The sequence below is a fragment of the Vidua macroura genome, chromosome 5, assembly GCF_024509145.1.
Source record: "Vidua macroura isolate BioBank_ID:100142 chromosome 5, ASM2450914v1, whole genome shotgun sequence".
Classification (NCBI taxonomy): Eukaryota; Metazoa; Chordata; class Aves; order Passeriformes; family Viduidae; genus Vidua; species Vidua macroura.
Genome location: NC_071575.1, coordinates 5,081,463 through 5,105,764, shown reverse-complemented (window position 1 = coordinate 5,105,764; position 24,302 = coordinate 5,081,463). Strand labels below are relative to the sequence as shown.

The 24,302-nt window shown below is 39.2% G+C and overlaps 1 protein-coding gene across 4 annotated transcripts in view; it reads right to left on the bottom strand.

Annotated features, from left to right (window-relative positions):
• KDM5A (lysine demethylase 5A) overlaps positions 1-24,302 on the bottom strand; it is a 51,066-nt gene that overhangs the window by 26,347 nt on the left and 417 nt on the right. For 2 of the 4 annotated variants that reach the window (XM_053977205.1, XM_053977206.1), the window contains exons 2-11: positions 22,406-22,483; positions 20,687-20,809; positions 18,358-18,528; positions 17,743-17,877; positions 12,494-12,599; positions 11,843-11,931; positions 8,031-8,189; positions 5,066-5,185; positions 3,786-3,944; positions 2,047-2,228 (exon numbers count right to left, since the gene is read on the bottom strand). In XM_053977205.1, coding sequence (XP_053833180.1) covers positions 2,047-2,228; positions 3,786-3,944; positions 5,066-5,185; positions 8,031-8,189; positions 11,843-11,931; positions 12,494-12,599; positions 17,743-17,877; positions 18,358-18,528; positions 20,687-20,809; positions 22,406-22,483 — 1,322 coding nt within the window. Of the gene's footprint in view, positions 1-2,046; positions 2,229-3,785; positions 3,945-5,065; positions 5,186-8,030; positions 8,190-11,842; positions 11,932-12,493; positions 12,600-17,742; positions 17,878-17,994; positions 18,139-18,357; positions 18,529-20,686; positions 20,810-22,405; positions 22,484-23,993; positions 24,228-24,302 lie in introns of those variants that run through there. The other 2 variants (XM_053977207.1, XM_053977208.1) reach the window with 2 other exon arrangements.

Sequence of the window (24,302 nt, the reverse complement as noted above, 5' to 3'; positions counted from 1 at the left end):
CAGTAGATTTGCCTTGACAAGCATAACATGGAAGATAATTGTCACTTACCATGCTCCCCAAAGGGTTAAAACGGGCAATTATTTTCCCTCAGGAAGAAGGAATTAGGTTTAATAAACAAAACCTTGGCTGTCACACCTACAGTCTAAGATCATGGTACTCTTCCATTCAATTATGCTTGGAGTAGTCATATTCCTAAAACCAACAGAACAGTATACCAGCCAGTGGAGTAAAATACATGCAATCTCTCTAATATTCCTAACTAACTACTGAAAATCTGGAATCCACTGGACCATTAAGATGAAAAATGCCAAACAACATGGTTTAGTTAAGTATGAGAGAACAAAAAGATTAACAGGACCAAAACTAAACAAATAAATAATCAAGCCCTATTCCAGTCCTTTTTTCACCAAAACGAACTGCCACAACCTAGCATCTACAGTGCTGAGATTTATTTTTAAAATCTATTTTACTAAGTACAAGCAGGAATCTGCTGAAACCCCTGACAGGGCTATGTGGACACGTATTTAGGAAGGACACTGAGATGCTTGAGCGTGTCCAGAGGAGGGCAACAAGGCTGGTGAGGGGCTTGGAACACAAGCCCTGTGAGGAATGTTTGAAGGAGCTGGGGTTGTTTAGCCTGGAGAAGAGGAGGCTCAGAGGTGACCTCATTGCTCTCTACAACTTCCTGAAGGGAGGTGCAGACAGGTGGGGGTCAGTCTCTTCCACCCAGCAGCAACTGACAGAACAAGAGGACACAGCCTCAAGCTCCATCAGGGAAGGTACAGGTTGGATATTAGGAAGAAATTTTTCACCAAAAGAATAATAAAGTATTGGAATTGTCTTCCCAGGGAGGTGGCAGAATCACCATCTCTGGATGTGTTTAAAAAAAGACTGGACATGGCACTTGGTGCTGTAGTCTAGTTGAGGTGTTAGGGCATAGGTTGGACTGGATGATCTTGGAGGTCTCTTCCAACCTCATTATTCTGTGATTCTCCCAGAGGCCGGAGCCGGGAGCAGCATTCCTGGCGGTTCCGGCGGGCTGCGGTGCCCCCTGCTGGCAGCACCCGGCAATGCCCGCTCCTGCAGCGGGCGCGGAGCCGCCGGACAGACGCGCGGAGCCGCCGGACAGACGCGCGGAGCCGCCGGACAGACGCGCGGAGCCGCCGGACAGACGCGCGGAGCCGCCGGACAGACGCGCGGAGCCGCCGGACAGACGCTGAGACAGGAGCTCGGCCGGGAACAACAGTAATGCCCTTCCCGAGCGTACCCATCAGACCTTGCTAGCAAACGTGCTTCTTCAAAGATGTGCAGTTGTGCTTTGAAGGACACCAAGTCACCCCTCCCAGATGTCCAGCGACCTCTCTAAAGTTTCCCACAGCTCCCTCCCTGTCTCTGTCTTCCTCCCTGCTCCGCTCACTGCAACCATGTCTGACAAACTGGGAAGACTGCAATTCCCAAGGTTAATCTGTCACAAGACTTCAGACAAAAAAGCTGAACACCTCAACACTTTCAGGACTATTCCAAAAGGCAAAATTACTTCCAAATTTCTCTTTATAAGGAGTATTTCCGTGTATACATGGATCTGCTGCTGAACAGTCAACTCTGATGCCTCTAGAAGCCATGAGACAGCAGACTCCACTTCTAGCATAGAGACATCCCAACTTTAAATCATAAAGGAGGAAACCAGTGAACTCTTAACTCAGTTTTGAACAAAAAAACTTTCTTAAAAAAGATAGGATCCTGTAAAGCACAATTTTATGGTGACACTGGAATGCTGGCCACACAAGAATGTTTCATCAGTTCATGAATGGCACTAGTATGCTTGTCTTGGGTTTGCCTTAATTGAATGCTTTGCCTTGAACCACTACAATGCTTTAAAAAGCATTCACTTTCAATCAGCCACAGCTAAGAACACGGACCACTCTGCACATTCAGCCCTTCATTTACAAATGTCCTCAGCGTGCAGAGGCACTTTGAAGTAGAACTACAAAATTCCTAAAGCCAATAGGGCAGTGTAAGGTAGATGCACAAAGGACAGCCCATACCAATGCAGGTAGTTGATCGAATAGCTCCAGTGGTCTTCAATATGCCAGCAAAAGGAGGAGAAGCACATCCCTACATACAGCCAGGGCACCTTCATGCCAGAGATGTCTGCATTGATATGAGCGAGGACTGACTGCTCGAGAATGGGCATGTTGTTCAAGTTCCAACCAGAGAGAGCATAATCCTGCCAAAAGAATAAAATTTGAACAAATCAGAAGAACAAAAGGACACCAAGTCCAGAAAAGCAAAGTACAAATGAAAATATCAGACTATCCATTTCTATAGTAGATAACAGGATATTTCCTGCAACAATGAAACATCAAACCCAGAAATAATTCCTTAAATACCCTAGTCACCAAATAATCACACTAAGATTTTAGTAACGGTCCTAGTATTTCAACATAGCCCATCTTCTTCAGATCAAGGCTTATACACTTAGGTTTTAATTTCTTCCCCATCACAGGACTGCAGGTTTCATGCTTTTCTGGTGGAATAAAATACCAGCAACACCTACCAGCAACACCAGCAGAAGAACTTAAGATAGAAATCTTCAGTAATAAAGGACAATTTAAAATTGTAAACAACACAATGAATCTCATGTTACTATTTCAGTTTTTTTTACACACTTATTTTACCATGCTGCACTTTATGTTGATCTACTGTATAGATTACTTTAGAAAGTTCTCTCAAGGGAAGAAATTCCTCCACACTCATTTCTGAGAGGACAGCATCACCTGTTTCGCACTCTCACCTTTACTTTCAAATACACACAATTTGTTCAAAAAAACCATAATCCAGACAGCCCACTACTGTGCTTTAGCATTAATCTACTTTCCACTTTCACAAAAGCTCTAAGCATGGATTGATTGGAATTTTAGATGTATCCTACAGCTGCTGAAAGGACTGGTCAGACCCTCAGCTCAGCCAAACATTGCTGCTGTTTCCTCTGACACTACAACGACATTGCAGTGAGTCAGAAGACTTAAATGATCTGGTTGAGAAATTTTTAAAGTGACTACCTTCATACAAAAAGAAGTATCAGTGCTGACCCACTAAGCAGCTACACAACCACAGCACAGCCAACAAAAGTACACACAGGAAGGTGCAGGAAGAGGTGGAAGATGACAGTGAACAGGATTACCTCTTCCAGTGAGCAGTACAAATTGATGTGGGGCTGTGTAATCAGAAAACCACACCTTTACTACATCTGAATTTAAGCATACAAGCAGCAAGAAAATAGGTAATACACTTACCAGATCATCTCCATAGAATTTTTTATAATTGAACACTATCTACATCTACATTATTACAGTACGCACAGAGAAGCAAGCTAAACCCAATTAGTTTGTTTCACCCATTAAGAACATCCTAAGGAGGACAGAATTATGTTTCTGTACCTAACTCTATAATGAAAAGGTTTGGAAGAAGAAAGAAAAAATATTATTAAAGAGTCTCCTCATACTCAGAACAAACTGCAACAACTTGCACATCTCTGCCTGCTAAGTGACAGAAAACAGGTGTGACTTAAATAATGAAACAGACCTTGGTTATCAGCAAGCAGATCTGTAAAACAATCTCAAATATCAGATTAATGCCCTGCTCAAAAGGAATGCTAAGTACATGCAAAAGCCTGAAACAATTTCTTCATGAAAAAATCCACACTGATTTCTGACCTAAAGTCTTAATGTGAAATTTTACGCAGAGCAAAGAATGGGGTCAGTTTGCATATCCTGTTCCTCACCTCCTCCTCTGGCATCAGCTTTCGTCGGCCATCCTTCACTGGGAAGCCACTCCCAAAGTCCTTGGATGAGATATCGGCCCCATATTCCACAATAACATCTTCTTCTATGCTGCTCACTAATCGCCAGAATTCTTTTTCTACCAGCTCAGTGGGAACCATCTGAAAGCAGAAGAGAGGTTATGGTATATGCAGATAACAAAAATTATCATTCAAGCAATAAATCGTTATTAACTCCCCATGAATTTTCAGACACCAAGGTCACTCCCCCTCTCCCCTCCATCTCTTCAAAGTCATAGTTTTGGTCTGTATTCCTCGATAGTGGCTGGAATGTTTCAGAGAGAAGGAATAAACAAAAGAAGATGGAATCACCAGACACACAGTAAAACACAGGGGGAAGAGGAGACAGCCAATAGAAATCAAGCAGCAAAGAGAACAAACCAGCATGCAAATTCCAAACTATTTCAGAGGATAATGACCAGGATTTCTGGACAACAGTAAGGAAATTCAGATATAAAACTGTGTTCAGGAGTTTTATCTTCATATAACTCATCATTACTCTTACATGTATTCATTTATGAAGCTTATTCTTAAAATAACCTTTGTTCCACATCCCAAATTTGCCTCATAAATTGGAGTCCTTAAAAGGAAGAGACTTTAGCAAGAATGTCCATAAATTACCAAAGAACCATCAGAGGAGGAAGACCTTGGTGCTGCATGCAGTCCACAGGACAGTGGAACTGCGCCAAAGCAGAAATTCTAGTTTGAAAAATGCTGCTGTGATGCATAACAAAAAAACAAACAAACAAACAAACAAAAAAACCCACCAAAACAAAACAAAAAAACAAAAACAACACCACTGTGATTATCAGACAGATTTAGTATATTGACTTGTCTACAAGAAAATACTATAAAAGGAAGGAAAACAAAGATTTATCCTCTGGACAAACTAAACCAAGACAAAGGCATAGGAAGGGCAGGAAAAGGCCCCTATGCTAAATGAGCAAGATACTTATCCAATTTATCAAAAAGGGCAAGAACTAGAGTGTGCCCAGTACAGTAAACCCTAATAAGCAATAAAGCTGTCTGCCCACTGTGGGGAAAGGGTGAAATGAAGTTGAAATGAGACCAGATGCCAGCAAGCTAAATAATTTGTTTACATGTTTGAAGCTTATGGTGCCTCTTTAAACAAGGCTAAGATGTCTTAGCAAAAATCCAAGACCAGCTGAAACCTCCTCTTTTTTTTTCCCTTACAAGGAATCCCACCACAAGCTGAAACTCACATGGACCGGCATGTTGAAATAATCAGACTTGAAGTTATCAGCCATTTCACCAAAACTCTGGAGAGTATATTCCCTGACAGCTTGTTCAAATCCAAAGGCTTCTCGGGGTTTGTTGCATTCCTAGGAGACAGAACACAGAAATATCGTTCCCTGCAGCAGACTCTGACACAGTTACATTTTTAGCAAGAAGCCCTAGTGTCCATCTGAGTCCTTACCCAGCACAATAAGCTACCAGTTTTGAGACTTTTCCAGCCGAGGCAGTCACACCACAACGGAAACAGACCAGAATTAACAGCACAGAAGCTAATCTAACGCTGTAACCCCAGGGCTCCACACTTCTGCTTTCCTGTCCATAGCTACAGTTCTTCAGCTACTGCTGCCAGCCACAAAGCAAGACTGTGCACAAGATGCTTAGACAGCCACAGGACATTTCTGTAGACACACTGGATTCAAGCACCTGCAGAATAACTGCACAGGAACAACCCCCCAAGTGTTTCAGCCTTATCAAGTCAGCAAATCATCAACAGACCTGACACTGTGAAAATATATAATAGGGAAGAGGAAAAATGAAATTAGAACAGAGCAACACAGCCAACAACAGACATGGCCCATCTGACAGAAAATATCCAAGTCTTTGTTCTAACCCCATCCATCCTGAAAATGAAAAAAATATCGGTGCACATTTCAGCTCCTCTCCCCACTCATTTTTAATGTGTCCTTCTCAGCTCCTTTGGAACTGACACCATGTTTATATATACAAGACATACTGGAACATAAAGATGATGCAAAAATATCTAATAGTCAGCTTTTCAATCAAAGAAACAGGACTGGAAAGGAATTCATCAGTAGTTTTTTTGGTTTTTTGTGTTTTTTTTTTTTCAATAGGAACTATCCTTAGACTATTCACAGTATGTATCAAAGTGGTTCTTTGTTCTGGTTTGAAAACAAAACCAGTGAGAGCCTCCAAGTCAAAAATATAATTTATTAGGAAAAAGTGAAAAATAAAACAAAATACATGCAATAATACAAAAGAAAAACCACTGACAGAGTCAGAATACAACCTGACACCCTTTTTGGTCAGGGTGTTGGTAGCCGTCCAAATTGGAATGGCTGCAGTCCTCCTGAAATCCAGCAAAAAAGCCTGAGTCTGGTGTCCCAAAAACTCAGATTATATCCAGGTAGGAATGTTTGGCTCCACCCTCTGGGCGGAGCATCTCACAATGGGATGTTAAAGTTCTTGTCAGTCATGCAGTGACATTCAGTAGCCCATTATCAGCAGATGTCTCCTCAGAGGGAGAATTGGTTGTGAAAGAGATAAGGAAAACTGCCCACTTAACACAAGACAACTGCCATACAGATGGCAAATGGATTACATCTTGTCTTGCAATCGGGACATTCTTAAATGGAGCCTGCGACAGAGAATCTACAACATCTGCAAACACTGTCAAACAATGTTGAACTAAATACATATAAAGAGCCCTTACCCTATTCTCCCCAGCTTCTGTTCCAGTACCCTACTGTAAAATTACATTAAGGATCTGTGCACAATTAACATCTAAAGTAAAAACTAAGGCAAAAAGTACTAGTGAATACTCCAAACATCTTATTGCTCTTACTTGTTTACTCTCCAGAACAAATTATAGTAATGTGTTTCCTCCTACCTCTTACTTCCAGTGCCTTTCCAAAACGTTTTAAATATTTTCTGTATCATTTGCTAGTAAAAAATTACTTGACACCTTATCTTTCCTGGGTTTGTCCCCGGTAACAATCTATTCCTGTTTTTACTATCAATAATGAAATTTCTTGCGTTTTCACATTCTTGAACTGTTGCAGCCACTCTATTTACTACCATAGTCTCTAAATTAACTCCATATTAGATTGCTGCAGTTTGCTAATATTCTTTATTGCTCTATCTTAAGAGAAAATAAAGAAGTAGGTTAATCCACTCTCTGAGCAGCAACCCAAAGGGAATGGTTCATCTCTTCCCTTGCCTGTAGCTGTAGAAAGGTGGAATTTCCACCTTTCCTTAAGCAGCATTTGCCTGGGTTCATCTGACAACCTCATCTCTCAGTGAAGGGTTAGAGCAGTGAGCTGATCCAGCCTATGTGGCTGCACAACTCTCCAAACACCACCATAAAGGAACCAGCAGCAGCCAACACTGCGGAAGGGCACGGGGGGGAAGTGGGCCTATAAACGTGTGTGCACAACTGCTCCTTTTGGAAACAACACAGCCTCAAGAGTGAAAGCCAGTCTTGTAATCACAGAGTTATAAACGGTAAGCTTCTTCCTCTGAATCCTACATCTACCAACTTTCTGAGCTTGCAAAATTTGTTTCCTTAAGACAAATACCAAACCAATCAAGTGATGTTTGCTATCTGTTGGTCAATCATCTCTCAGAACTGGGTAGCTCTTCTTTTTTGAGTAATGAAATTCAACTAGCTTCCACTTTCAGAGCCTGAGCAGATCCATTTTTAGACTAAACCAAATCTAAAATAGCTACAACAAAACTTTAATTTAGTTTTTTCACTTTCTGCTACAGGCCATTCTGAACAATGCCACAATGTCTTTCCAATAATCAAAGCTCCCTGTTATGCCTAAATGTCATACTTTATTTACTTCATAGTTTACAAATTATGTCATCATTATGTGGAAACATCCATTATAACCCTAGTTCTCACCCCTAATTTCACACTACCAGATTATAAAATTGAGTTTCAGCTCTTAATACACCAAGGTCAAATTTTCACCTGTCACATAGCCACATCAAAAATAAAGGTTATGTCCAAGCTCTAGAAGGAATGTTTCTCTCGCCTTATGGCTCATCAACCAAAATTCAAGGCTCATCTTGGCAATATTCCAAAACAAACCATTCATTCTACATGGATGGATTGCTGAACTGCTCTTCTTCTGATCTTTCCAGGTACACAAGTACACATACAAAGCTTCAGTAGTTCTTGAACTATACCTCAGCAACGCACTTTGGACACCTCCAGTCACCCTTGGGTACATCAGGAAGAGGAGGAATCAAGCAGAAAGTGTGATAGCTGTCGTCACATCCATCACACAGTAGCAGTTTATCCTCATTATTTCCTCTACCACAAAATAAGCAAACATAGAGATCAACCTGTGGGGAAAAAAAAAAAAAAAAAAATGTTACATGAAGTTTCTCATCCAGAGCCTGCCTTACTTAAACTAAGGAACAAAGGATGATAATGATATCCTGAAGTCCAATATATGAGCATCAACCCTAGTTTTTGAGAAGTATTGATAATGATGGTTTCTGTTTCATTCCCAAAGCAGCACCATGTGGGGGCAGGAGGACTTTGGGTGCTGCAAAATAACTACCCGGTTCAGCTGGGCTGTCTTTTGCTATCTAACTCAAGCAGCATCTCACTCAGGTTATTCTAAGGCAAAAGACTAAGTTACAGTTTTTAGAACTCCCTCTCTTCAGCCCTCTTATCATGGAAAACAATTTAAACTGTATCTCTACAAAGACTGCATGGCTAAGGAAAATCTCAAAAAGGTATTTCAGAAATTCACACATCATCACTTGCAACAGTACAGCGGTATCTTTGCAATGAAAATGAGATAATAAAATCACAAACCTACAGATTTCAATCTAAAAATTCACAAGGAAGCAAAGGAAACCACATGTAAAAGTACCAACTTCTTTCTCATTTTTTCCAAAGCAAAGAATAAAAACTCTGAATGATAAGAGAGAAGTATTAATCCAAATAAATTCACAAGGAAGCAAAGGAAACCACATGTAAAAGTACCAACTTCTTTCTCATTTTTTCCAAAGCAAAGAATAAAAACTCTGAATGATAAGAGAGAAGTATTAATCCAAATAAATTCACAAGGAAGCAAAGGAAACCACATGTAAAAGTACCAACTTCTTTCTCATTTTTTCCAAAGCAAAGAAGAAAAACTCTGAATGATAAGAGCGAAGTATCAATCCAAATAAAACAGAAAACAGTTTTTGGAAGTTGTTCAATGTAGTCTCTCAACAAGAACAACACTGACTGGGAGACATTCTCTGGGGCCAGAGAGAAAACCATATGAAGTTTTCAAATTTTCTTTGCTCTAGCTTCCTGTAGAGTGCAAAGAACTTTAATTAATAGAAACATTTAATATAATACTGAAGAACTGTAACAATCTAAATGAAAATAACCCTGGTTATTACATAATCTTTGCTAAAAAAATTACCTTTTGTATATATTTTTACTAACAGCATGAACTTCATGAATGACACCTACTCCAAATTCTGCTACTACTCCCACCAGCCCCTGACTATTCAGGCTGTGTGTGTTTCCCTCACACAGCTCAAAATAACACCAGAAGAGGTGGGGCTGCGTTTGGTGGGGTCTGTTAATTTAATCAAGATGTCACAAAAACATGTGCATTTTAGCTGATTAGGCTCAGGTGGATTAAATAGTTAATGACAAACCCAGCTCGAGTTACAGTGGCCTAGTTAAGTATGCAACCTCCTAGCTATGCAGTAATATACTTCTTAAGGAGACTGCTCAGGTTTCTTAAGAAACTATTTTAAAAAATAATGCAGCTCTACTCAGAGGCGTATCATTTTCCCCTTTAAAAAAAAAAAAATCCATGCACTCACCCTCATGGAACATTGTCTAAAGCAAGAAAACCAGCTGCTTTTGTTTCAAAAAGAAGAGAGGGAGGGTACCTCAGCAAGCACTTTCATATTCTCTTCCATATTCTCTTTCATATTCTCTTCCCAAAACTTAGCAAAGCATGAAAATGGCAATCCTAAGTTTTCTGTGGTCCTCACTAGCTACCTCTCACTGGTAATATCTTCTTCTCTCTAAATTCCAATTAACATATGCAACCTCCATATTAGCGTATGTGATGATGTGGCAAATACAAAAGCTGCACTGAAATAGATATTCACAACAAGCAGACCTGTGATTATGCAATAACCACAAAAAATCCTGCTAGCCATGCAACAAAACAATGTAAGACTATGATGATATAAAATTATATGCATCAGGGAGAGAGGTGGAGATAAAAAGGTGTATTTTATCTCCCAGTTAGTATTCACTATGGGAGTAAATCACATGGGACTCCATTTTCTTCCTGGTGGAAAAAGGCCATTCTTTATTCACGTAACTCATTTTTATACAGTTTTATAGACCTCATGTGAGACTCCAATGGGTTAGTAGCTTTCTTGCCAATTACTTTTATTGGTTAGTAGCAAGTTGTTATTCTGTATTGATTGGTCACTCAAACTCTCGGTGTCTACGTGCAGGAACAGTTGTTTGTGAAAGATAATTTTCATTTTTCTATCTAACGGTGCAAAAACAGTTTTGTAGGAGCAGGTTATTTTTTTTACCCAGGAACAGACTATCATGTTAACAAATTGCTCACAACAGGATTGCTTTCACATAGGAACTTGCAAAATGCTAGCTCTGACAAGGCCAGGAACTGATTCCAGGAGAGCAGGCTTGATTTTATGAAGCCCTTCTTTATGATTTTTCTACCTTACTGCAACAATTCATCAAATGAAATCAATTTCATAGTTAGCACTTTAAAAAAAGATAAATAAATTATGGAGAAATACACACAAAACTGCACCACAGTATTTTTCAGCCCAGTGTTATAAGAGGTAAATGCATCACCACTGCATTTAGGACTGCTTTCCTTATCCAAGTATTAAAAAAAAGTGTGGAACCAAATAGTACTAAGTCACAGAATTTGAAAATATTAGTTACAGCAATACAGTTTCAAAACAACAGTTCTGTTGTAACAGCATTTTCATTTTCTCTTATAAATACAGGTTAAATGAAAAGAGTAAGTAAATAATAGTGCTCCATAAAAAAACCCCAAGAGACTAGACAAAATATTTTAAAATTAAAGCATAGTTAAAATTACCAAATTTACATGGCCTAGGAAAACCATATACTCAGATGTAGTAGCACAACTGAAAAAATTCAAATCACACAAATCCTAACTGATCTGCAGTGGCACAGTGATCTGGTTTTTAAATATCCAAATTCTCCCACTTTTTCCACCCCATATAAAAATGTGATTACTAGAGTCTTTAGGTTGCCTTGGTCTTCCACGGTTGAAATTTAAGATAAGCTTCTGTAAGTGTTCTCAGGCTAAGAGAATTCACTAGAGAAAGAAAAGAATTCACTAAGAGGAAAAAAAAAAGGAACAGCTGAATTCTAAGTGAAGAGTCTAATTCTTCAGACAATAAAAGCACAGATCTTCATTCATGGCTGCATGCACACGTTAAGTTACGACACTTTAAAAGTGGGAAGTCACATTCTATGAAAGGCATTAAGAACAACTGTACATTGCTTTTCCACAGACAAACATCAGAGAACTAAATGCTTTATTTTTCCTATTCAAATTCGAAACAGAGAAGACACAAGATGTGGAATTGCTAAAAACAAACTCCTGAAGTAGTGGAGCACCTCAGAAGCTCTTCTAAGGAAAAGGAGTATTACAGTTCTACTAAGGGGACTCTAACACAAACTGAACTATTGAATGCATTCAAGCATGTAGAGAGTATGATCAGCAAAAAGCTTCACACTGCAACAGCTTTCCTGTCCAAAAGATGAAAACAAAAGCCTTGAGCACAGATTGTTTTTCAAAACACTGTTCTTTCTTCCCATAACATTATCATCTGCTGCAGCATGCATTCATTCATCTGTTTGGAGGGGTGGGGGTTCTTTTAGAGGAAAAAGAAAAATCTTAGTAAATCAACCAAGTCCTTTCTATCAGAAGTCACAGCAAAGGCATCAAACTTACGAAGTTGACAGAAAGAGTTCCTTTGCGCTGCCTCATCTGCATTCCAAATGCTTCTGATCTGCTTCCCTTGCGCCTTCGCGTCACCTCATCTTGAAGTAAAATGAAGTTAAAGGCTATTAATGTGACATCAAGATAGACTTAACTTGTAAAAACACCACACACACACACAGCCTGGCACCCTGCCTTTCAGATCAGAAACTACTTAACAGTCCAAAGAAAGCAAAAATGGCATGTTAGATCTGGCCAATCTAAAACCAACAGGGATTAGGAAAAACATCTTTTGTTTATCCTCACAGGTGATCCCAGTGGCCTCATGAAAAACAGTGAATTAGACACCTAAGTTGTGCGCTTTGCTGGCAGGATCAGTTTCAGTACTTTTAAATCCTGCTCCCCCTTTCAGTCACTCAGTTCATGGAATGGCTTCTTAATTGCTATTGTTACTATCTAATACATAAAGAGCTGAAACTCTGCCAAGTTGTATGAAGCACTCTGTAAATCTCTCATGAATGAAACCCTAGAATACTTAGCTTCCTTTTTCCAGTTTTGATTTGCCTTCTTCTTAATACTGTCTCTAGAGACATTCAGGAAGATTTATCAGTCTCACTGAAAGCAAAGAACTCACAGAAAGCTAAGAGCCCAAGATTTAATTACCCTCTTTATCCTTTGCTCCCAATGCCAGTCCCATCATCTTGGGTCCAGCTCCAAAGATCTGCAGCTTCTTTAGTTCAGTGTTTCTACTCATTTCTCCTGCCTCTGCCTAAAAATAAAAACAAGACCACATCAGCACAAACCACCAATATTTCCCCTCCAGGTTTCTTCACAATTTGTTTCTATTCCACTCTCCCAGAATATGTGCTCATCAAAAGAAGCAGGCCTGAAAAGATACCATTTTCTGTTCCTAAAGGCAATGAACATATGCAAATGGGGTAAGAGAAAGAATTTTTGTCCCAAATTTCCAAATTATTTCCCATGTAATATTCCAAATCAACTACAAGAAGTGACCGCTACACCAAATGAAAGAACTAGGTTTGACATTTTGCAAAAAATAGTAAGGCTGCCAGAGCAATTTTTTCCAAAATCACTATGATTCAGTCAAGTGCCTGGGTTTTAATGCAGTTTCGAACAGGATTTCCTTATCTGCTTCCTTGAGTAGATACATCCACACGACACTAATGAGTTCCAACCAACTTCCTTAAGCTTGGCTGCTTCTGGGCTTATTTGTGATGAAATGTTGTGAGTACAATTCAGATCACAGCTACTCATGTTGCAAGCTCAAAATCAGAAGTAAAAAGACCCATTTGGTGACAGCTCCCAGCCCCTGGCAGCGATGTTTCCTGAAGTGTTCTGCTCTAATGAACTTCTTCCTGTTTCCCATTACTGACCTACCTCATTTTCTCACATCACTGCCACTAATCTAACAAGAAGAAGAAGAAGAAAAAGAAGAAAAAAATTCTGCTTTTATCTGCAACACAATTACCTTAGCATTTTTCTTTATGCTGCCTGCTTATACTTTGAAAAATCTCTCTGATGCGGTATAGAAGGCCACTAAATTCTCACAGTTCAAAAACTTCCTCCTGAAATTCACTGATCTTAAAAGAGATCTCAGCAAGACTATCAATTTTGAAGGGCATGTAATTTTAAAGAAGTTATTCTTCAGCTAGCTTCCTGATGATACTTCATCTGTTATTTTTCAAAGTTATGGCCTGACATCTCATGCCTGTCCCTTGGGGTGACATGCCTTCAAAGTCTTTAATCAATTATTAAAAAAAAAGAAAAAATATCTTCTAAAATGGTGTTTAACATAAGTTCTAATACACTGGCAATAAACATAGAAAAATTTTCTTCTGCCTTAATCAGTTGTTTTTCTTGCTTCCAGAAAACATTTGAAGATATAGTTTCCTATGCATTATTACTCTAAGGAATTTTTAGTGATATTTACAGTCCCTGTTCCCACGGAACTGGGTATGTATTATGCTAACAGGCATCTTTCCAACCTAATTACTGCTGATATTCTAATTTTGAACATTTATATGTTGCTATTAAATTATCTGCACTTTATATGTGACCAACTTTGTAAGCCCACCATGCAACCGTGCAGGTTTTTCCTCACCAATTCCTCACTTTTTGGCTAACAAGCCATAAGGAAATACACCAGAGACCTCCTAGTCCCTCATTTTCCATTTGAAATTCATTAACAGCTCAACCATTCTCTCAACTAATAGAACCTGACAGAATCAACCCATATATTTCAGCACAGACACCATTTCAACAACAATCTCCTCAACTTCTCCTACTATTGTGACCAAAGATAGTTTTCTCAATGAGATATGAAAAATAATTTTATTATCGTATTTAATAAAAGCAAATCATTAACACACAGCAAGAAAGTTTTACAGCTTAGTTTAAAAATACATTACCTAAATGTATTTTCAAAACTCCTTGGCTCAGATTTACTTGAATACCACTAAACCTTAGTGGATGAAATCCATTCATGCTCAGGTGGAAAGAGCTACAGAGTTTTGAAAAAGAACAGTTTGCATATTGGAAGATGAATGGTTTTTAAAAATCAGATTCCTATGTAACCTCACAAACACTGACTGGATATTGATACTTAAAGGTGTAAATACCAAAAGCATTCAGAAGCCCCACTAAGCATTTTTCTGCCGTGTCCTTTAAGATTGTAAAAAAAGCCAAACTCACAACTGTGAGTGCATGGAAGCAGCAGCAATCGTGCATTCCTTGCCACTCTCTCACTGCTAACAACACAAAACTCCAGCTCACTTTTGCATTATGTTTTCTCTATGCAAGTGAAATGAACTTGATTAAACTGTGATCCTGCTCTTATCTCCACTTTGTCCTGAAGGATACAGACTGTGTCTTACCTTCTCAACTTAAACTACAACCCAAGGGCTTTTCTTGTCTATGGGCCAAGCCCAATAACACAATCCAGTTACACTGGATTCACTCACTATTCTCTTGTCTCATCCCTCATCAATTCTGAAACATTTGCAACCCCACTCCTCCACCCCCAATGCACAAGACTACAATGATAACAACCTGTACCCAAAATATTTACATGTTTGGGGCATTTGTCAGCATCTCCCAGAGTTCTTTTGTTTCACAGTTACTGACATGGAAAGTAATCTTTCAAGCAAAAAAATCTGAAGCTTATTTTAATGTGTCATTCTGTAATCATAAAGAAACCTAAAAGCAGATATATTACTTAGAATTGTTTTTAAGAAAATTCTCTGGACATTAATTTAATATCCTTTGAGAAGACAGCACTTTTTGTTCCAGTACTACAATTCTTTACCAGAAATCACCATGACATAGCCTCATTAGACAAATCCCTTGTCAGCTAAAATACACCCTAACAGATCATCCATGAAGATACCACTACCCTTTTCTAAGAAAGTATTCTCCTAAATTTGAGCTTTCCTTAAGGATATTCTCTTTTCCTAATCTCAATTAATTTACTTTTTATTGTAATTTTCTTTACAAGCTTTTAGGAAATCAGCTGCCTTTCTCCAGCTTTTATTTGTGAAAGCTTTCTTCACAGAAAAGAGAGAATAAAGCATTAAGTTTATTTTCTGTATATTATCACTCACCATCTAATTATTCCCTTCCTATTTGGAGACAATGTTTTCAACTGACATTTGATTACAGTATCCAAAGATTCTTAAGCTATGCTTCACAAAGGAAGACACCCATTCCCTAATTTCAGTAATTTTTCACATTCTCAAAAAATCCTGAAATTTGCTTTTTCAAAGTCTCTAACCCCCTTCTACTGCTGAGGATGTTTCTCTATTTCAGTAATTTCTGAATATTATATTTATACTTTCTTATTAATTGCCCATTTTAAGGTAGGTTATCTGCAAGAAGATGCAGAGGATCTTGGGAAACTACTTCTAGCACTTGGAAAAGATCTAAGGATCTGCATAGGTCTGTGGAATTATCCACACTCACTAACCAGGCACTGGACTACTTGGCACACTACACACAAATCACTCAGATGTTTCAGCTAGAGCAGAATGACATTTATTTAGTAGGTTTTTACACTACTTGCATATTACTGGCTCTCTAAAAATTGTTTAGACAACCTCTGGTCCAATTCCAGGTATTCATTTCAGACAATAAACAGAGTCCTGTCTACAATAAAAAGGTGCACTGAAATCTGGAACAATGTCTCCATGTTCCCAGATATTTATTTACACTGCTACCATTTCTGACTACTGAGGAAAAAATCTGTCTCTAAATGCTGCTCCAGGGATGACTTAAGATAGTTATACACAGCTTCCACAACACAGCCAAAACCTACTTCTCCTGTCTGTGCAAGCAGGATGCATTTTTCCTGTATTCAAGAACTCATTTCAGCCATTTTAATAACTGTAATGCTTAAAAGATAACTTGGCTACAAGCCCAATAAAAGGCATTTAAAGATATATATTTTTTGCACATTATCTACATAAAATTATCTCTTATTTCTGAATTGCAGACACTTCAAACAAAGTGAGACAGCTTTACAGTGTCAGGCTCACCGAAGAATTATCTTTCCAATATGGAGAAATGACAAGTACCATTAGTCTACTGAAATCAGCAGGAAAAAAGATCCCACAGGACCTTAATAAAACAGTCACACTTTTACTCCATGTGTAAGAAAAAGGACATACTGGCATTTTGCCATAAGATTCATTCAAATCCAAAGAAGAATTCCACATAGCAAACGACTGATGAAGTTCCTGCAGCACTCTCAGATTTTCTGGATAGCTCACTACCACTACTTTGTTTGAGAGATCTGGGAAGATCAACAAGCCAGGGACTGCTTGTGTGATGCACTGCTATATGGCTATGATAAATAACTTCAAGTCAGCTTTAGCAAGCTGAGAAAACACACTAAAAAAGACAATTCAGTCTAAGTCATCAGAGAAGAAGGCAAAAAAATTATAAAGGATACTCAAATACCTCAATGACAAGAAAGGTGCATTGTAGAAAAAAAAGCAGTTAAAGAGCATTTGAAAAAAAACTTATGGTGCCGGAGCTAAGTCTAGAATAGAATGAAGCAAGTAGGAAGTTGGTTGCATATAAATCCAGCTTTCGCCCACACTCTGCTGATGAGCCAGCAGGGAGCCACCAGACTTCATGTGAAAAGCTTCAGGATGCTGCCTGCAGGAGTATCTGTCAGAAGAGGAAGGCCTGATTTAAATAGTGCAACAGAGCCAACAGGCCACAATTATTTTCAGTAAGACAGCAATTTTAAATGGTGGGGATTCAGTCTGAACTCAGATTTGCTCAGGGGTACCTCCCAGGAGTCAATATCACCTACTAGAATACCAAAAATTCCTCTAACACCAGTAATTCAGAAGGAAGGAAACTGCTTTTCAGTAGAAGAACTGTAGAACTCCTATATAGTTCCAGCTGTCACTGATCATCTCCTCACACATCTGTTTCAGTTCTTCAGAAGAACTGCCTGCCCAGCTTGAGGTAGTTAGTCCCACATGCAATTCCACAATTAACCATTACTTACATGTATTTGCATTTATGTCATTAAGAGGCATATTTTAAAAAGGTTTTAAAAAGTTCTAGAACTTTGTACAAGCAGAAGCTTTAACATCAACTCACTAACAGCCTTCTGTCTTGTTTTCACAGATACATTCATTACCGAGGTACTTAGGCCACTTGTCAGTAAACCAAAAGCAACTTTTAGAAGTTTTGACACAAATAGTGCATATGCTGTATCAAACCAGATCTCAGAGTTACAAACTGAGTTACTTCTCTGGATTTTAGTTAAATGAAGACTGCTTCCTAGTGGTGCTTCTGAGCAGGTGCCCACAGCCAAAGGCTGCTGCACTGGTGGGAGAAATAAGCGTTCTCTGTCTGTAAGAGCTGATCAGCAGGAATACCTGGGATTTGACACGCCTGGTTCTCTTCAACATAACATTCATCCTTGAAGCCTGCTTTGGGGAAGCTTGGGCATCTGAACTGAGGTCCTCAGCCTCCACTTTTTCCTTGAGATCCAAGTTAGGCTTTTGGATGCCCTAGAGGAGCAGAGAACAGGACACTGTTGGTCAGGCAGTGCTAATCATTCCAGAGCCTCTGAATCATCCTGTCTGCTAAGAAACAGGACGAGTGAAGTCACACAGCATTGCACACACCATTTGGAAAAGAGGCCAATTAATTCATTCACCCTTCAAAGAAGAAAACTGAATCCCAGCTACCAGGTTATCAAGAGAAAAATAAACATTTCCAATTAAGCATATCATCTTTTGCCTTGTTTTCCTTCCCAACACGGTTGACCTCAGTCCTATAAAGAAATACCAGAAAATAACTACACAAGGTCATGTTACAACTTCTAGCACTATTCTGTCACAGATAACTACAAGGGTGGTTCTAGCTTTGTTGGCACAGCTGGAGCTTCTAACAGCACTGACCCCATGTCCCAGTTTCACAGAGAGTAACACAGCACTCTGTGTGCCTTTTGGGTACCCTCTTCATAGCATGAAAGATGAGCATCTCACCATGAGGCTGACTCCAGACTGGAAGAGCTCATAGGGATACAGGATCCGCTCATAATGAGACTTGAGCAATGACCCCGTGCCTTTCCCTGGCAGGTAGCCAAGCCGACTTGCCACTTTAGACCATTTCTTCTCTTTGGTCACTACTTCAAAGCCTCCTTTGTTGGCAACAATCTGAAATAAATAAAAAGTTAAGGGTTTTGAGCTGCTCTCACCAGCTTGTGTAAAGCAAGAATCAATTAAACCAACCAAATGTTAAAAGGTTCATGGAAAGTGACAGAATCCTGAAATTAGCTTTCGTTTCCTGAAAGACTAATCCTTTCATAACAAAGCACTTATTTGTTCTTATTGTTTAATATATTTAATGTGATTTTTAATTTACTAGCAAACGTAAATTGCATACTATCTGTGACAGGAGGAGTCCAACAGTTAAGGTTTATCATGTGCTGGAAAAGATACAAAACCTACCATAAGAGCAAACTGAAAAGTTAACCCTCACCAGACTTGTACTCTGTTGTAAAACACAAGTCTGGCCAGCAATAAAGCCCATTTTAACAGACCCCAGGCAGAAAGGAGTGTTGGAGCTCAGAACTCTCACAAAACCCTGAAGAGAGACTACTATAAAAAGAGGGAAAAGTAAATTTACCTTCCAACTCAGTCCAGTTACTACTGAAATGACTTCAATTGGTTTCAGACCAGTAATTCACATACAGAACTATCACTGCTTACATCTATATGTATACACAATTAAAAAAAAGACCATTTTCCTGCAAGCAATATAAAAGCATATGAGTTGCTTCCTCTAACACACAGGCCATGTTTCCACTGCCTCCATTCCTTTTACAGTTTCACTGCCAAGCAACTTAAAACACAAATGGATTATAATTCCATTTATATTATTTGCAAGATTAGTATCATTTTTACAGGAGTGTCATTTTGCATTGCATTTCTTTACACATGAAAGCTAAATTTCAAGCTCAATGTTTCACATACTGTTAGAAACCTCAAGGCAAAACCATTTTGTTACTGGAGTGAAACTTATGGTTTGCTTGTGAGGCTGAAGTAAACTGAGAAGTCTAACTGTGACAGTGACAAGTAAATTCGTTAATTCTGGTTTCTCCCATAATCACACGGAGTTACACTTAAATAAAACAATAATAATATTGATAATTATCTTTCCTCATATTTACAGAAAAGCTCTAGAAAAACATTTTAAAATAAACCTGTCCTAAATTTCAACTTATCTTTAAAGTTTCCAGGAAAACCTGTTTTCTAAAATTATCTATGTATGAACAACAGCTAAAGAAGCCAGTAACGAACCAAATCAACTGAGAGCTGCCAATCTACGGCCAATTGTAGATGTTGTTCCAGCTCACTACAGTGACCCAGATATTTTCCAGTACCTCTCTGATATTCTGCGTATCCCAGTAAGCCACCATAGACAAAAAAAGAAAAAAAAATACTGGAAGACATTTTATCAGCATTTCTCAGCATTTTATCAGCCCTTCCAGACTTTCCAAAACACTTGACTTTCTTTAAAACAAAAAGATACTCATTTACATTTTTACTTACCTAAGAGAAATAAATCTTGATGGGGAATGGAAACTGATGCTCTAACCTAGAAGCACTAGAACTACCAGAACTTCGGTCTTTTCCCTGCAAGAAGAAATCTACCTATTTATATTTATTAGCAGCTAAGTCTATAATGGTACATATATTTTGCCAGTGCAAAACCAAATTCCAACAGAGACTTGTGTGTAAACTTTGAAAGAAGTTTGGCGTGTTCACCAAAATAACTATGGAAATACTCATTTCTAGCCAGCCTTAAGCCAAGTCTGTTTTGGAAATTAAATAAGTATCCCTGGAGCTGACATTATATATATTTTTGAAGATATGTGTTTATAAAAACCTCTGCTGGAAGAGAGGAAGGAGAAATTGCAACAATTCATTACAGAATTGTTGATCAGACCTGAAATGAACACAGGCATACTGCTGCCTTCCCAAACAACACCTCAAACTCCTGCAGCTCCACCACATGTAAGAATGGAGAACTAAAAATCAAGAGGCCAGTCGACATCAGGACATTCAGGCTATACAAGGTAATAAACACTTACTGTATGGAATCCAACCAAAGGTAACTAATTAAATTACACTGTGACAGGTTTGCTATAAACATTCACATTAGAAATGTCTTTTCACTGCATTTTTCCCACTTATTAAATCTCCGGATTAATGAGATTAGTGCTGTAACACAAGCCCTTCCTCTTGCTTGGCTTCTTGAGCTTGAATGAAAACTGAAATCCCTGTCTGCCTAAGGCCTACAAATACTTACCTTGCTCAGACCATACAGATCCAGTATTTTTCTCTCAACCACAGGGATTTTTAAATTGGATCCTTGGAGTTCCCAAAATTTTGCTAACTGATCCAAGAAGTCCAGTTTCACTCTTGTCATTGCCTGGAATCAGTAAAGGTAGACAATCACGTATGCTCAAAACCAAATGTGGCAAAATCTTACAGTCCTGAGAGAAAACAAGGTATGTTTTTATAGTGTTTCCATTTTCAACATGCAACTTGCCAGGGGAGGTATTTGTCAGGTAAAAAAAACCCTAAAAATAGAAATATTGTTAAAAAGAAAGACTTTACAAAAAGAAAATTACATATGCTTTTGTCTCTGCATTTAAGACACTATAAATTAAATTCCTACCAAATAATTTCTTGGTCTGAAAGCAAAATGCATGCTTATGAAATAATCAGCATTCCAAGGAGAAACACAAAAACAATTATTAATTGTGACCCCCAAGAGAACACTGCATTTGACCTGAGGCTGTGGAGAAGGCTTCCAAAATAGAAGAAAAAAAAGAAAATAGAATGATAAAACTAAGATTATGGGTGTGTAGTTTGAATAGAAGTGTGTAATATCACATGGTAGAAAACTTAGAGCTTAAGATTTTAGAATATAGTAATTTATATAAAGCAAGACAGAGGTTTTAGGGCAGAGGCTAGTCCTTCTTTACCTTCTTCTCCATGGGTTTGGGTGGTACTGTGTAATTAGATAAAAATGTCCACATTACAGGCCACAGGTGGTTGGTTATTAGGTTAAAAGTAAAAATAATTTAAGCGTCATTTCTTAGTTAGAGATTAAAAGGCCTTGTAGAGAGAGAGATACAGCTCCATTTTTTTCGTTTGTTAGAGTGAAGTGCTGTAGAACTCACAGTTTGTGAGACTGTAACATAGATAAGAACTAATAAACACCTCAGTCCAAACAAGAAATACCATCTCGAGCATTTAATCCCGACCCTGGCAAAAAGAACACAGTGGTGTCTTGTGTGAACAGGACAATTATCTGTGGGGAGGAGGGGAATTATCAAGTTTTTCTATATGTCAGTTTTTATATATGACCAGTTTTTATATATGCCTTATCTACACAAAGGGCCTCTATTCTGGAGTACCCAAATCACTTTCCATAAGGAGACCCATTTACAAGCCAAATGACATTCTGGTATGTGAACAAAGCAAGGCTTTGAGAAATGTTGCAGAGAAAAGGAAAAACCAGGACAGAATGGAGGTCATACTGCTTTCAAGACAGCTCACATAAGTTTTTAAATCATAAAATTAACCAGCTATAATAAGCCTATAAAAAATAGTTTTAAGGCTTAAAAGGCATTATCACGACAGTATGAGGTAACCAGAGGCATCAGAGCAGCATGAAATATTTTAAGAGAAAAAAATCATTGCCTGTGGAGCTCTGAAGGGCTAGATACTGGCTGCTCTTACTACACACATGATATTTGGAATTCATTCTAGACACTACCAGGTGAATGTGAAAAACTCCTGTGGTTATTTTGGGTAATAAAATAAAAATCAGATTTTTCCCAAAGCAAGGGAGAGTCATTTTATACAAACTCTGCCACTAGCAAGTATAAACACTGATGTGGTCTATGGGCTTCTGAAGTGTTCTCCATCCAGAAACCTGCAAGATGCAAATCTCAAGCAGGGAGACCTCTTTCTTTCAGTGCAAACACAAAATTATATCAACAGTGGAAAAGCTCACCTCCAGTTCATTCAGGCGCTGAATTCGTGGAGTGAAACGAAAACTTTGTACTTCACATGCAAATGGAGGCTGCCAGTCCTAAACAGAGACAGAAAGACATTTTATTGCTTCCAGAAACTTCTCTGAAAAATGCACAAAACCAAACACCCTAATAATGCCTGAGTAAACAAGCTTCCAATTGTAAGTTAGTTTCTCAGAACAACTGGTGATATCATTTTCCAATTTTAAGATATTTTTCTGCTTATACAACAGTGTTCCTCCCACCACATTTTAGTTTGAAGAAAGATCCTCACAGATTCAAAAATGTCAAAGAAAATAAGGTTCAAAGCATCTCAGTATGCATTACCTCATGCTAAGCTTAAACACGAGATACACTCTGTAGCTGGTCGGTTATTTATTTACTTTAAACAAAAAATCCATATATCCTACACACTCAAAAATCCTCAGTGTCAACAGCAACAAAGACTAAATCAGGCACATCATAACACATCTAAAGGTTTTCTGCTTGTCTACAGTCATTTCAATAAAGACAAGACCACCAGTCGGGAGCCCAATTCTTTTAACAGAAATGGAGCCACAAATAATGACTTTCTCAGCACTGGCAGGGGTCCGTGCAACCACAAGTGCCTCCCAGTCCCATCTCTCAAAACCGTGTGACAACATCAAAACAAGTAATTCAGCTTTTTAGCACTTTCTGCCACAGCTTCAGTTACAGCAGATCGTCTACCTGGCAGTGACTACACCAGAAGGAGGACACGCCATTACAGGTGGACAAGCCACACAATCTGCTGCAGCATGTAAGGGCCTTGAGCACAACCTCAAATATTTACAACTTCTAATAATAGAAAACAGCAATTAATCAGTCAGGGTAGTACGAAATGTCTGATTTAGCAATTACTGCAGGTTGCAAATCAACCCAACACGTGCGCCCTGTGAAACCGTGCAGGGCAAGCAGCTCAGCAGTCTCAGAGAAACACAAACGCATCCAACAGCCAGGAAAGTTCCAGTTATCCCCAATGAACAGGATCTGGATCTGCTCCTTGTGGCCTCTCAACCTGAGCTATGCAGCTTATTTTAGAAAGGGCAGCCCCTTGGAGGTCAAGTTTTCACCATATGTCATTAAACTAACTGAACACATTCCGGGAACCAAAACGGGTCAGGAGAGAACCATGAAATCCAACCAGCAACCCCCATACCCACACTCTTCTCAGCTACACACTTTCTTTTCAAGTTTTTACCTCTCTCAGTATTTTCAAGTCTCTTATTAACAGCTGCATTTGAAGTTTATTTGTACTTTAGTAACTCCCTGATAGAAGTGCCTTTTGCCACGCTGCCTGATGTTCTCCCTGCGATGACCAGCCCAGCCAGGTCGCTGGGCAGGTGACCGTAAGTAACGCCCAGGCCACCAGAGAGATTAAGCTGCTGCCTCCCGAAGAGCTGTGCACAAACGTAATGCCCGTACACGAACGGGTTGCCCATCCTCCTCTTAACGGTCTAAAAATTGTGTTTATGAACAATGATACGTAACCAACAAATACCCTTCCTTCTCTCTCTTCCCCGCCCGGAGCAAACGCCCGATTTCACCTACAAAGCCTTCCCAGCTTTCACAAGTCGACTGCTGGCGTTTTGGAAGTAAAAATAGCATGAAGTGCCGGGCACCGCCATGCACGATTCGCTTCTCAGCTGCTCCCAAGCAGCCTCTACAGAGCCCCGCTCGGAGGTCAAAGATTCTACAGGTTCCTCGGCGTCCCTGGCACGGACACCGCGGCCTAGGGAAAGCGACACACGAAACCCCGAGCGAGTGCGGAGCGGGGGGAACGGCCTGCCCAGCTCCTCACGTCCTCCGCCCGGCCACCGAGGGCCCGGCCGCTCTCAGGCCGCCCGGCGCAGCCCGGGG